At 44.4% G+C, this 15224-nt stretch overlaps 1 protein-coding gene and 1 pseudogene across 1 annotated transcript; both read left to right on the top strand.

The window, feature by feature from the left end:
* The first annotated feature begins 897 nt into the window (after positions 1-897).
* Positions 898-3157, top strand: LOC129718912 (synaptic vesicle glycoprotein 2B-like). Its single transcript, XM_055670130.1, has 3 exons — positions 898-1715; positions 1779-2190; positions 2258-3157. The coding sequence occupies exons 1-3, from the start codon at positions 1163-1165 to the stop codon at positions 2826-2828; spliced, it is 1536 nt and encodes a 511-aa protein (XP_055526105.1). The 5' UTR covers positions 898-1162; the 3' UTR covers positions 2829-3157.
* A 2346-nt stretch (positions 3158-5503) lies between these two features.
* LOC129717374 (uncharacterized) lies at positions 5504-14450 on the top strand (annotated as a pseudogene).
* Positions 14451-15224: the final 774 nt, after the last annotated feature.

Raw genomic sequence — 15224 nt, 5'->3', positions numbered from 1 at the left:
ACCGTTACAACTGTACATAAGTCTGTAGATTTATAACCTCTCGCTCAACGGTATTTATCAAAAAATCTGTCGCTCGCAACAGTACTTTTTGGTTTTGTCCGATAGTTCCGTGTGGGTAAGTGCCCACATGGATATTTTCCGAGTGGGTACTACTACCCACATGAAACGCCGGCCCTGGTGCAGGTAGATTCTATTTACGCTACCATATTTGTACTCTGGACCGTGCGTCCCCAACGTCCATAATTTCTTGAGATCGGTAAGCAGGTAAATAAAAATAGCATGAGATTGGGTTGATGAACAAGTTTCATTGCATCGTCTTGATCGCTCGGAGGATTGTGAAGGATTGTATAAACCCTACACTTTAGGTGCCCTCACAAAAGTTTACTTTTCACGGGTCATGATTAAATACAAAAAAAAATCGCGACACTTTAAAATAAATGAAATTTTTTTAACACTAACACAATCCCTCTATATTCTAACTTTAATCTATATTTGTGTATGACATATTCCTTTACTTGAAATTTGACAACTGAAAAGGAGGTCTCCAAAAGGAACTGGGCCTCTGGGCACCCACAATCCTTAATCTGGCCTTGTAAAAGCATGTTTTATGCGGGAGCAGTTTTTATCACGTGCTTAGTTTTGGCTGTGTTGAACCACAAGAGCTGAAAATCAATGTAATGCATTCCTACAACGTAACATGAGCTTAGTTGCAAGCTTCAACAAGATTATTTTAATTACCAAACACCTCACCCAACGCGAGTTGAAGCTGGCTGCGTGCACACGAGCAGATAAGCCATCCAACCAAGACATAGCAAACGCACATTTGATTAACAATTAACTCTTAAATTGCCTCGTTTGTTTTGCATGTAATCTCCCCAAATTCTCCGCTGAGGCGGCGAACCGGAACGAGCTTCCTGCCGCGAGAAGTTGCAACGTCATCATCGCATCGTCATCGTGCCCAATCAAAACTAAATCAACACCGCGCCGTCTACTGATAAGAGCCTTTAGAGCGATAAGCCGCCATAAAACCGTTACGATCTTTTTGGCGAATCAGCATCACCTTCAACCGCGGGGAACGAATTGGCTCAGTTTATACAGCAACCTGAGCTGCGGTGTTTGCGAAAAATCATACAGTGTCAAATCTCCCAACAATTTTACCATAATGACTCCAACTATTAGCACCGTATTCACAGTGGAAAAGGTCCCTTCACCGGTGGGAAATGCCCGTAAACGGACGCACACCTTCGACGAAGCTCTCCAGTTGACCGGTTTCGGTCGTGCCCAGGTACTGCTAGTCATACTATCCGGTTGTTCCATTATGGCCTCGCTCAACGAGGCGATGGGTATGAGTATTATTCTACCAGCCTGTCGCTGTGATCTCAATCTGGACCCTGGCGAACAGGGCATGATCGGGGGTTCGATTTTCCTAGGAATCATGACATCGTCCTACTTCTGGGGCTATCAGGCGGACACCCGCGGGCGTCTGGTCGTGATCAAGTACGCCCTGATGGCGGTGTCCGTTTGTTCGGTTGCGTCCAGCTTCGCTACCGATTTTGGCTCGCTGATGGCGTTACGCTTCATTACCGGTGTGTTTATCTCGGCGCCGGCAGCTGCGGTTTATGCGTACTTGGGAGAATTTGGAACGGCCGAAAAGCGCACCCAGATGATATCGTACGCCAGTGTTATGGCGTCCTTAGGGGTTGTGTATGTTGCTTGTGAGTTTTAAACTTATCCTTTGTTGGACATAAGTAGAATAATGGAAAATTTTACACTTTCAGTGATCGGTTGGTGGATGTTATCGTACGACTGGAGCTTTGTTATAACGGAGTCCATAGTGTTTAAACCTTGGCGATTGCTGTTCATTCTGAACACTATACCTGGATTTTTGGCAGCCATAGCCTATTGTTTTTGTCCCGAGAGTCCTAAGTTTCTGTTGACCCAAGGACGACCGGAAGAAGCTTTGGAAGTACTCAGAACAATGTACCGTATCAACAATAAGTCGAAAGGCAGCGATGGTTTCGAAGTGACTAGCTTATCGTCAGATGTTGATTCAGATCGGAAAAATTCCAATGGTGGACGGATGGTTGACATTCTTAAATCGATGCGCGATCAAACTGTTCCGCTGTTCAGAGTTCCGTTGCTGGTTTACTTTTTTGTGTGCTGTATGCACAGTATCACTGCGTTTGCGATGTAAGTAAGCACTTAATAGAAAATGATGCAAGGGATCAACTCAATTAATTTTGAAATGATTTTTCAGTTACGGTGGACTTGGTCTTTGGTTTCCGCAGATCATGAACCAAATCTCTTCAGATGATTCCGGGGAAGGAACGTTGATATGTTCGATTTTGGAAGTAAATAAAACGGAAACCGCGCCACAGTTTACCGTCTGCAATGATAACGTAGAAAAGGAAACGTTTATTTATACGATCATCTTGGGAACCTTTGGAGCTTCCTACACTTTCGTCGTTTCGCTAGCCCTCGGACGATTCAGTGCCAAAACTATGCTGGCTTTCAACACAGTCGTGGCGGGTTCTGCCGGAATTTTGCTGCAATTTGTCGCCAACAATTACCTGGTGGCAATCCTGTTCTGCGTGGAGATTATGTTTGCCGGCATTTGCGTGATGCTGGTAAATGCCCTGGCCGTGTCACTGTTCCCAACCCACGTCCGGGGGATGGCCGTTTCGCTGGTCAATATGGTTGGTCGGTTAAGCTGCTTCGCTGCCAGCTCGGTGATCGGGCTGTTGATGGCGCAGAATTGTCCGCTTACGTTTTACCTCCTGTCGGCGGTGCTTTTTGTGAGTTGCGGGCTGACGTTCCTTTTAAAGTAACCTTCCAGGGGGGGTTGGGCAGTAGTATTATTGGACTCCACTCATAGTTTAGGAAATGCAACTTAGAATATCATTTATTCTCGAATGTGATTGTCAGTTAAATTTTAGAAATTTGTTTACACGCGACTTTACTCAGGGGTCGGTCCTAAAAGACCACGAAAGGCTAAAATGGTGTTTAAGGTTTATCCAGGCCCTTGGGCATCATCCCGGTTTTAGAAATACTTAATGTTTGGCTATTATACGGTCGAAGATACTTCAGAAACAAAGGAAAAAAACATCAATTAGATCGTTTCAAAATTTTACTATAATATATGACTTACATAAAGATAGACTCATTTTAACTAATTCCAGATCCAAATTAAATTTTGTATTCTCAGCAAAATTTAGCCGATCTATTTTGTGTTGCATCATTATTATCATCAGCAGCAGCATCATTTCGTGTTTGTATTCCAGTGAGGACTGAATGGTGAAGTTTTTAGCTCTTGAGTTTACAGATCAACCACCTTTTTCAGAGCAATTTTTGTTTCAATGGAACTGAATGATTTTTCTTATATGAATTTTGCATTTTCAGTAAAATATAACCAATCTTGGTTGAAATCAACTATAAATTCCATACATATCGCATACATATCCATTTTTGTCCATATAAACAGTAAAAAAGGCCCTTTTCTAAACCCACCTCAAATATCACTGAAGAGTTTGCGTAGTCTTGCATCAAAAATGCACTCGTGTCTTTGATACAACATTCTACGTTTGGTACTGGTTGTGGGTTTAGCCAACCAATCAATTTAAATATATATTTGTGGGAGATTCGGTAGACCCCCCGGCAAGATCGAAAGAAAAAATCAGTTCTGTTCAAACCGCCATACAAGGCACATCGCGCATTTTAATCGTTCTAATGAATTTGGATAATCAAAGTATTTTCTACGTTTTTTTCCCAGCAACTCACATTTCCTTTCTTCATGGGGGCTCAACCGAGATGTGGAGTTGTTGGAAATCTGTTTGAGACGTAGAACAGTAGTTCAGTAAAATTTAAGATGGCCGACCGAGCTGTGTGAAAATTTCACTAAGATCGGGTTGGCACGAGAATGTGAGGCCTCTGTCATAGTAGACGCGAAAAGCAGCGCGAACCGATTCGCACGGCCGTAGGTTAATGTACAGCTCTACTTACGGCTGTACATTGGCCTACTGCCGGGCGAATCGGTTCGCGCCGCTTTTCGCGTCTACTACGACAGAGGCCTGAGCAGCAACAAATCGACTCATCGGGGAGTAAAGAAACAATGGCGAAGAGAATATTCGCCATGAAGCAACGACGGTGGCCGAAACCGACGAGCAAGACAGCCGTCATGGAGAGGAGGATTTCGGCGATGAACACGACGGTGATTATATCGACGACGATGGAGAAAACGAGAAGGATGACGACGATGATAAACAAAACTACGACGACAGCCGCCATAACGACGATGGCAACAACGATGATACTAGTAGAAGTGACGGGAACTCGTTGCGTTTCCGTATTGCTATGAACGACGCACCCACATCAACACCAAAGGATACACGAGCTAAACCGGTGGAACAACGACTGAATTCATTCCGCGACGTCGAAGACAGCATCGAATCATTCGGAGCTGAAGATGGCCAGGATATAAAAGACTGGATGCTGCAATTCGAAACCATGTCGAAAACGGCGAATTGAAGTGACGAGCAAAAGATGATTATGTGCAGGAAGTAAATGACGGGCATTGCCAGATGATTTTTTTTGCGCAGCGTGACCTGACGTCATCTACGAAACTGAAGGACGCTCTGATTAAGGAATTTGCGCCATTTGTAAGAACGAGCGACGTGGCAAGCTGGCTGCGCGTAAGAAAAAGCCGAAGGAAAGCACGAGGGACTACATATACGAAATACAGCGCATCGCTCTGGCAATTGACCTTGACGAAGTGAGCATCTGCGAGTACGTGGTCGATCGAATCACCGATGATGATTTCCACCAATCTCCTCTCTACGAAGCCCAGAGCATCAGGCCTCTGCCAGGCTAAACGTCAACGCGAGCGATCGGGCAAGATTTTTGCCGTAGGTTAATGAACAGCTCTACATACGGCAAGAATCTCGCCCGATCGTTCGCGTTGGCATTCAGCTTGGCAGAGGCCTGCTACTAAATGGGTCTGTCGAATCGGGGACTGTACCAGTCACGACAATATAACGGTACCACCGAAATACCGTGAGCAGGTGTTAGAGCTGATTGAGAACTATAAGCCAGAAACATCACTGCGACTAGTAAACGAACTTCGAATCAATTTGACAGACAATGAAATCGTATGACAATGAAATCCTATCGAGGCTGTAAAGAAGCAAATCGACGAATGGCTTGACGAGGGAATAATTCAGCCATCAACCAGTGGATATGCCAGTCCTATCGTTGTGGTCCCGAAGAAGGACGGAACACGTCGAGTGTGTGTCGACTACCGGCAAACTAACAAAAAAGTAGTGCGCGACAAATTTCCGACCCCGAATGTGGAAGAGTAAATAGACCAGTTATCTGAGGCACAAGTATACACGACGCTGGATCCTAAGAACTCATATTTTCACGTGACGATTGAAGAAAGTAGCAGGAAATATACATCATTCGTTACCAATGATGGCCAGTACGAGTTCCTACGTGCTCCGTTCGGTTTATGCACGAGTGGAAATGCGTTTGGTCGCTTTATAAGTGCAGTGTTGAAAGATTAGGTTGGGCACGGTACTTCAACTGGAAAAAGTGTGCTTTTCTGCAGCGACGAGTTGAATATTTGGGATACACCATCTACGATGGCTGCATCGAGCCGTCCCCGGCCAAGGTCGAGAAGCTGAAGCAGTTTCCACAACTGACGACAGTGAAAGAATTACAGCGCTTCTACGGTCTGGCAAGTTATTTCCGGAAGTTCATTCCCGTGTTTGCTAGCATTGACCGCCCACTTTCCGGTATGTTAAAAAAAGAAAGTTGTTTTGATGTTGATGCTGATGCGGTAGCTGCGTTCAACCGCATTTAGGAAATACCGACGAGTTATCCTGTTTTGCGTATTTTCTGCTCGGAGGGGGAGACTGAAGTCCACACGGACGCGAGTAAAGTTGCGTCAGCTGGCATTCTTATGCAACGAGCGGAAGACGGCGGCAAGTTCCATTCCTGTTGATTTCTGGAGCTGAGAAGAACTACTATTCGTATGAATTGGAGACGTTGGCAGTAGTAGAGTCTTTGGAACAGTTTCGATGTTACTTGTTGGGCTACGGGTTCAAGATTGTAACGGACTGTAGAGCCTTCAAAGATGAATGAAACGTAAAATGAACGCAAGAGTCGCTAGGTGGGTTGTTGATCTCGCTGAATTTGAGTATGAAATCGAACATCGTTCAGGAGAGAAGATGCGGCATGTCGATGCTTTGTCCCGCGCCGGTGTACTAGTCGTTTCTGCCTCCGTCACTGCTCTAGTTCGCTCTGCATAGGCCGATAGTGATAGGGTGAAGGCGATTATTGATGAGTTGACACAAACCGATTCGTCCAAGGAATTTTCCATTTCTAACGGAGTGCTCTACAAGGGAGAAGACGAGGCTCGTAGGTGGTACGTGGCAGAGTCCATTGAGATGACCATTATACGTAATGCTCAGGAAAAAGGTCACTTTGGTGTGAAGAAGACGATGGATCGGATCGAGAGTGAATACTTCATATCAATCGTAGAGGACAAGATGAAACGGTGTATCGCTACATGTGTTCTCTGTATTGTTGGCGAAGGAAAGCGAAGTAAACCCGCAGGTGAACTACATCTGATACCAAAAGGAGACGTTCCGTGTGTTACGCTGCATGTCGACCATCTAGGTCCGATGCCGTCAACCCGCAAATCGTACAACTATATTGTGACAGTCATCGACGCATTCACCAAATCCGTGTGGCTATTTTCGGTTAAGACGACGACTGCTGATGAAACAGTAAAAAAAGATCCGGATCATTGGTGGCACTTTTGGTAATCCCAGACGAATGATAAGCGACCGAGGTGCAGCGTTCACTTCAAAGCTTTTCACGAATTATTGCGAAGATGAAGATATCAATCTGCATTTGATCGTGACCGGCGTGCCTCGTGGGAATGGGCAAGTAGAGCGTGTCCATCGTATAATTATACCGATGTTGACCAAGCTGTCGTTGGAGAAACCAGAGGAATGGTTCAACTTCGTGACACAAGTACAACGGTGCCTTAACAGCAGTTGGCAAAGAGCAATTCAAACGACACCTTTCCAGCTGTTGACTGGAGTGAAAATGCGAACAACGGAGGACGAAATCAGGGCCAGCGTCACATTATTTTCCCGAGTGGGTAGGAATAAGAAAGGTTCATGGGGGACAAAGGGGTAGCCGGAGGGGGTGACCTTCTGATACCTGAACAAAATTTTACGAAAAGTCGACAGTGCATCAACGAAAGGGTGCCAATGGAATGCTTAAGAGAAATTAGGTTTTCGAATTTCGTTCAGTAGTCATGTTTCCTATTAATTTCCCATGGAAGGCAATTATATAGGCTCATTTGCAAAAGTAATTCCACGCCCTTGCGAGTGGCTTTCCGAGAGTTTACCGGAACATTCGCCATGGTGGACATGCGTGTAGGCATGTTTTTGAGTTCTTTCTTCGTTCTATTTATCAATTCCTCCTCAATTTTCGCGTCAAGATTGTTGAAGTAGGTCCCACGCTTCTGGTATGCACAGAAACTCTGGATGGGATGCAGCTGGGAAACGTTGGGTGGGTTGGTCGACTTGGGTACCGCTTCGATTTTCAGCCGCAGCGATGTAGCCACTTCCCCCTCGGTTTTCCTCTTCAGTATGCTTTGGTAGGGCCGGCGTCACACTATTTCCCCGAGTGGGTAGTAAGGAATAGGGAAGGTTCATGAGTGACAAAGGCATAGTCAGAGAAGGGCGACCTACACAACACCTACATCAACAATAGGATGTCAATGCAATATATAAGAAAAGTTTGATTTTCGAATTTACCAAATCGATATTGAGTTGTTCCATCTTCCTTAACGATCGCTTCGTATAGTGAGCCGACGGCCGATGCAAACAGAATACGGTGTCTTCGCCCTTATGGTATTTTTTACTGAACGACGCAACATCCGGCAAGCAGTCCGGAGCACAAAAAAAGACTTTGACATCCTCTTCTCGCTTATTGCGAGCCACAGCAGCACCTTTGTGGGGAATTTATTGTGTGAAATGAACTTCACCTCGGAGTTCATTTCCTTCTTCGTGGGAGAAGTAAAATACGAAGTGCCCTGCCAATCGTTACCATCCAGGTTAAGATAGGTCTCGACGTTCATCACCACCGCCACGCTGCGATCTGCTTGGAAAATTGACTTGACCGTCTTATTCAGCCGCTGCCGTCGCGTCATTGGCTGCCGATCCGAGAAAAGTGGACGGGACCGCCGCTGTTTATCCATGTTTGCCAGGTACTTTTATACTGTTTGGATAGTTGCATCGACCTCCCTACCAAGCGCATGCAGCGATGTAGCCACTTTTTCATCGGTCTTCCTTTTCAGCATCCCTTAGAGCTTCTTGTTGCTCAAGATCGTCGGCAGTCGACTGTTGTGAACAGGATTGATTTGGCACAACAATAATTTCCTTATATTCGGGATGTTGAACTTACTCTACCGCAGAACCTTTTTGCAGATGTTGAATAAAATAGACGACTTATTGTCTTAACACATTATTGAGTGGGTGGAGAGTCCAATATCCTGGGTATCGCCACTCGTCCCGATCTTAAAGGATAATGGAGACTTGAGAATGTTGGTGCTGCAAAGAAAGCCCATGACAACGCTTTGAATACATTAGTTCGAAAGTTCGAGCAACTTGGGCTTCAACTGGACCATCAAAATGACCATCGGTCACAGGCTTTCGGCGAAGGAACTGCTTCCATCATTTGCTTTCGAAGTCAGAGGATGAACAAAATCAATTATGCCCTTTGAAAGCCTTTCTGAGACGCGAATCCATCCGAAACAATGACCAGGCGATCAGTGCCAGAAAAATCGTGTATAGACCCGGTAATTGATTTTCACGGCCCACGCCCAGCGTTGAATACATTCTACATTACTACAGCAGATATATGAAGGTAGAAATAATGAAAAGAATCGCGGTACCGAAAATCTAGAGATGGGAGATTTCTTAGCCGATCAGGCTAGCTAACGCGAAACAATTGCTTTTGAGGAAAATTGCAATCTTTTTTGGATCGGGAGAATGCGCCTCAACTACAGTAAACCTTATTGGCCTTAAGCCAATGGCGAGGTTGAGCGCCAAACGTGAAACGTCTCCTCAAATTTAAAACCGACACCGTGAAATCAGCCTTATGCTCGCTCATCAACCGATGATATCCGAACCAGAAGAGGAATCTAGCATCCAAAAATCATCTCGAGTTTCGAAACCTAATCGTTATCAAGTGCAGTTTTGAATACAGTATTCGCTAGTGTGAATATGTGCGAGTTGATGCGCGAGTGTTTCGAAGTTGACAGGCAATACGCTCTCCAGTTTTACTCTACACAGCGTGTAATATTAATCGTTACCACAGTTTGTAAACCAATTTATATAAAATATGGTATTTATTTCACGTGTGGAAAGATAATCGTCATAATTTGTTCTGGTGAGTGTGTGTTATTTTAAATTTTTTTAATTTTTCCAATTCTACATAGTTTAAACGTTAAGCTCGTATACTCAAACAATGGCGCAGCTTGAAATAGAAATTAAATTTTAACTCATGCTTGTACTGAAGTTGTTAATTTGTTAATGGTTAAACTAGGTTATCATGGGTTTATTATCGCACTACAAATTTGATTACCGCCAACCGTCGTATTTGTTATCTTCATCCGTCCGTTCTGCGAATGCACTGTGTGCATCAAACAAGACAGAATTGCGCTTTGCAAGCAGTGTTATCCGGACATCGCAGTAAGCTCTGCGCACATCAGTTATGCAGCTGGTGAGAATTATCGATTGAAATACACGCTTAACTAAACCTGTGAATATGTTTCAATTTAGACGCAGCCAGAACTCGCACCATTGAGTCGCCCGAAGGAAGAGGAAAAATCTTACAGCTACGATGAAGCACTCGAGGAAGCTGGGTTTGGCAGGGCGCAAATTTATCTTACCATTCTGTGTGGTTTTTGTCTCATGGCATCAGCTAACGAGTCCATGGGGATCGGCATTATCCTGCCAGCCGGAGGGGCCACTTTTTTTGGTAAGGACAAACTCATGGAACCAAAAACCAAAAATAAAATCTCAAATAAGAATTCGTTCGCAGGAGTTATGATCTCTACCAACTATTGGGGTTACTGAACCGACATCCAAGGACGCCAGGCGGTCCTGAAAATAACCCTGTTGGCTGCCAGTGTCTGTTCGCTTGTGGCTTGCATTGTCAACAGTTTCTGTTTGCTGCTGCCGCTCCGATTTCTGGTGGGATTATTCATCGCGGCTCCCGGATCAACCGGAGTTGTGTACTTGGGAGAGTTTTGTCCAGCCAAACGACGGGGACAGATGATCAGCTATGCATGTGCGATTGCGGCTTTTGGATTTGTTTCCGTCGCAGGTAATTTGCTTTTAGTTTGACAGGTTGTGAGGAAACTTAAAATGTGTTTCCCTACTAGCGATGGTCTGGTGGATTTTATCGTACGATTGGTCGGTTCCTGTGACCAACACGTTCACGATTCGCCCTTGGCGCTTACTTTTTATCGTTAATGCTCAGGGGCGGACGAAGGCTGATTTGAGCTGCAGGCGAAGACTGATTTTGCCGCCCCCCCCCCCCCCCCTCAAGTTTTTATTTTATATGAAACGCATTTTCTATAGACTCGAAAATTTGATTAGACAGCATGTGTTGTGTTAACAATTCAAAAATTACCTTTTCATGCTTTCAATGTTGCAAATTTTTTTATCGTTTCCGACATATCAATTTCTTGAAGCACCTGTCTTTCTATCGATATTATCGCCAAGCCACACAAACGTTCTTGCGACATGGTCGATCGTAGTTACGTCTTTAAAAGTTTCAATTTTGAGAAACTTCTCTCGCCACTTGTTACTTACTTACTTTACTTCACTTTACTTTACTTTTAAGGCGACAGACCGATTATCAATCCAGTGCCGAATCCAGAATACGTCGCCATGTCACTCGGTCTTGGGCTGCTATCCTCCAATCGCCCCTAACACCTATTTCGCGTGCATCCTCGTCGACAGCACACATCCAACGAGTGCGGGGTCTACCCCGAAATCGACGACCTCTATCGGGATTCCTGCTAAATATAGCCTTCGCTTGACGCTCATCCGGCATTCTCGCTACATGCCCAGCCCACTGAAGCCTGCCGTGTTTTATCCGCTTGACTATATCCGCCGATTCGTATGCCTGGTACACTTCATGGTTCATGCGTCTGCGCCAAACACCATTTTCTAGTTTGCCGCCAAGGTTTGAAAAAAAAACCCTACGCTCAAAAACACCAAGAGCTCGCCGATCAGCCTCTTTCAGCGTCCATGATTCATGGCCGTAGAGAGCCACCGGAAGAATCAGTGTCTTATAGAGTGCAAGTTTAGTTCAGATTTGCAGACTGCGGGACCTTAGCTGGGTACGTAATCCGTAAAAAGCCCTGTTTGCAGCTGCTATCCGCCTCTTTATCCCACGGGTAACCTCGTTGTCACATGTCACTAATGTTCCCAGGTAAATAAATTCGTCGACTACTTCAAATGTTTCCCCATCTAGCACCACCGCAACACCAACCTCCAACGGACTACCACGCACTCTGCCAGCCACCATGTATTTCGTTTAGGCAGAGTTTATGTCAAGCCCTAATCTCGCAGCTTCTCGCCTGAGAGGTCCGAAGGCCTCTTCCACTGCTCTACGATTAATACCAATAATGTCGATATCATCCGCAAAACCTAGAACAAACAACAATATCGCACGCTAGCCTGGGGGCTAATGCGGTCTCGATCAACTAGATTAGTTGATAGGATTCGTTATCGATATTGTTTTTCGGCACATTTTGCATGTTGTAGGATAAGTACAACGACACACCGTGCCCCAGTGCTGAGTCGAGAACATTTTTCGCTCGAAAAGTTCCTCGACCTGATCGGGAATCGAACCCAATATCACAACCGTGTGGGAGAGCTAGCCGACCGACATCGCTAACCACAGAACCACGGGGACCACCTAGAAGCATGTGCGATTTCGTAATGATGGTGCCGCTTCTCTGCACACCAGCTCTCCGTATAGCACCTTCCAATGCGATGTTGAACAATAAGTTCGACAGCCCATCACCCTGCTTCAAATCATCTAACGTCACGAAAGGGTCCGATATCTCACCGGCTATCCTGACGCTTGATGTAGAACCTTCAAGGGTGGTACGTATGAGTATCAATCAGTTGATTTTTTGTGATGTAGTTCAACGCATTCATTGGAGTCGTCTCAGCTGGCAACATAGGTGATAAAATAACAAGTTCTTGGTGTAAATGTTTCTGTAAATGTAGACAACTTTTCTCCAACTGATCTGTACTACAACCCATTAAACTGTGAATATCATACAAGAAGCTGAAATTGTCACTGTGATTTTTCATTAACTGGAATCGATCATCGAACGATGCAAAAGCTACATCCAATACAGAATAGAAGAAATTCACTTTGAAAGAGAGTTTTTTCGATGTAATTGGTTCATCTAACTGTTCGTATGCAAACTGTTTCTTTATCATTCTCGGCCGAATTCGTGTTTCTGTTTGAAACTCCGGATTTACTTCTAAAATGTCGGCACGTTCTTTAGCATCAGTAATGACGCTATTCAAACCTTCATTTCTCATATTTTTCAAAAAGTTTTAAACGCTGCCTATCAAGTCTATAGTGTTTTCGAGACTGCTATTTATTTTTTGAAGGTACTTACTCACTAAATTGATTTTGAACAAAATTGAATGCCAAGCTACTAAACTGCATAAGAATTTGATTTTTTAAATTTTTTTTGCTAGGCTTTTTGCAGTATTTCTTGCAAACGCATCTTGCTTCAGATCCTCGATTGCTTCATATAGGGCATAATAAATTTCTCCTATATCAAACCTCAAGGGAGTGACAGCATCAATTCGACTTTCCCAACGCGTTTCACTCAGAGGCTCTACCGTAAGAGAAGTAATGTGTTTTTGAACGATGAGTTGAAGCAGAAAAGAAGTTGAAAATTTCTTGCACGACACTGAAAAAGTCTACTGCATCAAAACATGACTTGGCACCATCGCTAACAACTAGATTGAGAGAATGGTTGCTGCATGGAACGGATTGATTTTTACAAAAATTGATTTTTACAAAAAAAGTTTAAGATAATAAGTTTAAGAGATTATGACAGATCTCGACGTTTCGTGCATTTCTAAGACCATTTTTTCCAATATCGAACATTTTACGAACTACCTGTGCATTTTTTATCGGCCGAAAAAGTGAAACTTTGACCGCTTCGAGGCACCACTTTTCGAAGTCCGACTGAGCTGAAATTTTGCAAGAAGACTGTGGCATGTGGAGTGTTAGTACAACGTTAGTACATGAAAATGTGGATGGTCGCGTCGCACGTGAATGGAAATCCTGCTAGAGAGAGAAAAAATTTCCCCGTCGCTCAAAAAATAAACACACGCATTAGCCGTCTGTTTGCTGCCCCTCGATGATTGACGAGCAGGCGACCGCCTGCTTCGCCTACGCGTTAATCCGCCCCTGTTAATGCTCTTCCTGGTTTCATATCCGGACTTGTGCTCTGTTTTCATCTGGAAACTCCGAAATTTCTCCTGGCGCAAGGTCGGTGTGAGGAAGCTCTGGACGTATTTCGGTGGATTCATCGACGGAATTCAACACCTGGCGTTTCATTCCGAGTACATTGTCTAGAGGCGGAAATCACCCAAAGGAAACATCGGTTCCTGTTATTCAACTCGCACTGTTACAACGATTACGGAGTCAAGTCTTTCTGTTGATGAAATTCCCTCACTCCGTTTCCCTGCTCGTATGCTCTATTCAAACCGCCAGCGTTTATGTGACGTAAGCTGGTTGCAGTGCTTGTGAATCAAATTCTTATATATTTTTTGTTCACAGTTACGGCGGACTGGGTATGTGGTACCCACAAATCATGAATCTTGTCTTCTCAGCACACGCTCCAACGAAGACTACAATCTGCAACATCATCCAATCGAACAAAATGAACTCCACCGGAAGCGATCCGGTCAATGGTTCCGATTGCGACGACACTCTCCGATCGGAAACGTTCATCTACACACTAACCCTGGGTGCACTGCTAGGCAGTTACACCTTACTGAACTCCGTTTTTCTTAGTCACTTCCGCGAGAGAACGTTGATTTACGCCAACTTGATCGCGGCACTGCAATACGTAACACACACTTACGTGGCCGCCATTTTGTTCTGCATTGAAATCATGGTTGCAGCCGTAGGCGTTATTCTTATACGATCGATGCAAGTGTTACTGTTTCCGACGCAGGTCAAAACTACAGCGGATCGGTCAGTTGGTCTCCAACGTTGTAACCGGAGTACTGATCGTTCAGCACTGCACTCTTACGCTCTACTTTATAGCAGGTCTCCTTCTCGTCAGTGCCACACTAAATGCTCTGTTACAGCAGTGACGACTTTTGAGAAAAAACGAAAATAAAGGTGGAAAGCGAAAATGTTACGTTTTGAATTCGATCGGACTCACTTTCGGGCTAACATCCGTGCAATATTGACCAGCACGGCACCACGGCAGACGGTTTTTAAACAGTATTTAATTTATTTGAATTTCGCTTTCCGGTTTCCCTTGGCTCGGTTTCGGTTCTTTGCTCATTTCGCATTCGACACGCCACCGTCTGCTGATTGATCGGTTCGGTTAAACTAGCGCAGTCAAATGATGATTTTTTCAAATCGAAGCCAAAATCGAGATCGAGGGTGTGGTATAGAGCTAACATTTTCCGAGTAATTACAACCGATTTGTGATACTTCTTGTTTCGGGGAAAGACTAGAAGTGGGTTAGCAGGGTGAGCCTAAAGGCGAACTGAACGGTAGTTTGAGTATGACTATGCGCTTATTGGCTGGAAGCGAGCAGAATAACTTCGATTGCAAATCGAATTATGCTCGACCTTGATTCGGAAGATGGATCGTGGCACGCTTACTCGGTCATTCAAACTGGCAAGTGTAAAATTTCTATCGACCCTTCACTCGAAATTTTGACTATTTTCATTCCCCTATTTTATAATAGTATTGAATCCGTGTCAAGCAATTACAAGCGCAGATTCGAGGGGTTAATTCTCACCTAGCAAAAGGGTGTTCTAAAAACCTGGATTTACCGCATATCAGTGTTGGCATAAATTTATGCAAAGTTAAAGTGAACTCAATAGTCTATAGTGTTAGTTACACCGCATACC

This window comes from Wyeomyia smithii, chromosome 1 (genome assembly GCF_029784165.1).
Source record: "Wyeomyia smithii strain HCP4-BCI-WySm-NY-G18 chromosome 1, ASM2978416v1, whole genome shotgun sequence".
Lineage (NCBI taxonomy): Eukaryota > Metazoa > Arthropoda > Insecta > Diptera > Culicidae > Wyeomyia > Wyeomyia smithii.
Note: the sequence above shows the minus strand (reverse complement) of the source record. Positions and strands in the feature narration are given on the sequence as shown.

Excerpts from the sequence above, each read along its gene's own strand:
- LOC129718912 (XM_055670130.1), top strand. The coding sequence starts at position 1,163 with ATGACTCCAACTATTAGCACCGTATTCACAGTGGAAAAGGTCCCTTCA. Across the intron at positions 1,716-1,778 it reads AGGGGTTGTGTATGTTGCTT|TGATCGGTTGGTGGATGTTA; the intron begins GTGAGTTTTAAA and ends TTACACTTTCAG. Across the intron at positions 2,191-2,257 it reads AGTATCACTGCGTTTGCGAT|TTACGGTGGACTTGGTCTTT; the intron begins GTAAGTAAGCAC and ends ATGATTTTTCAG.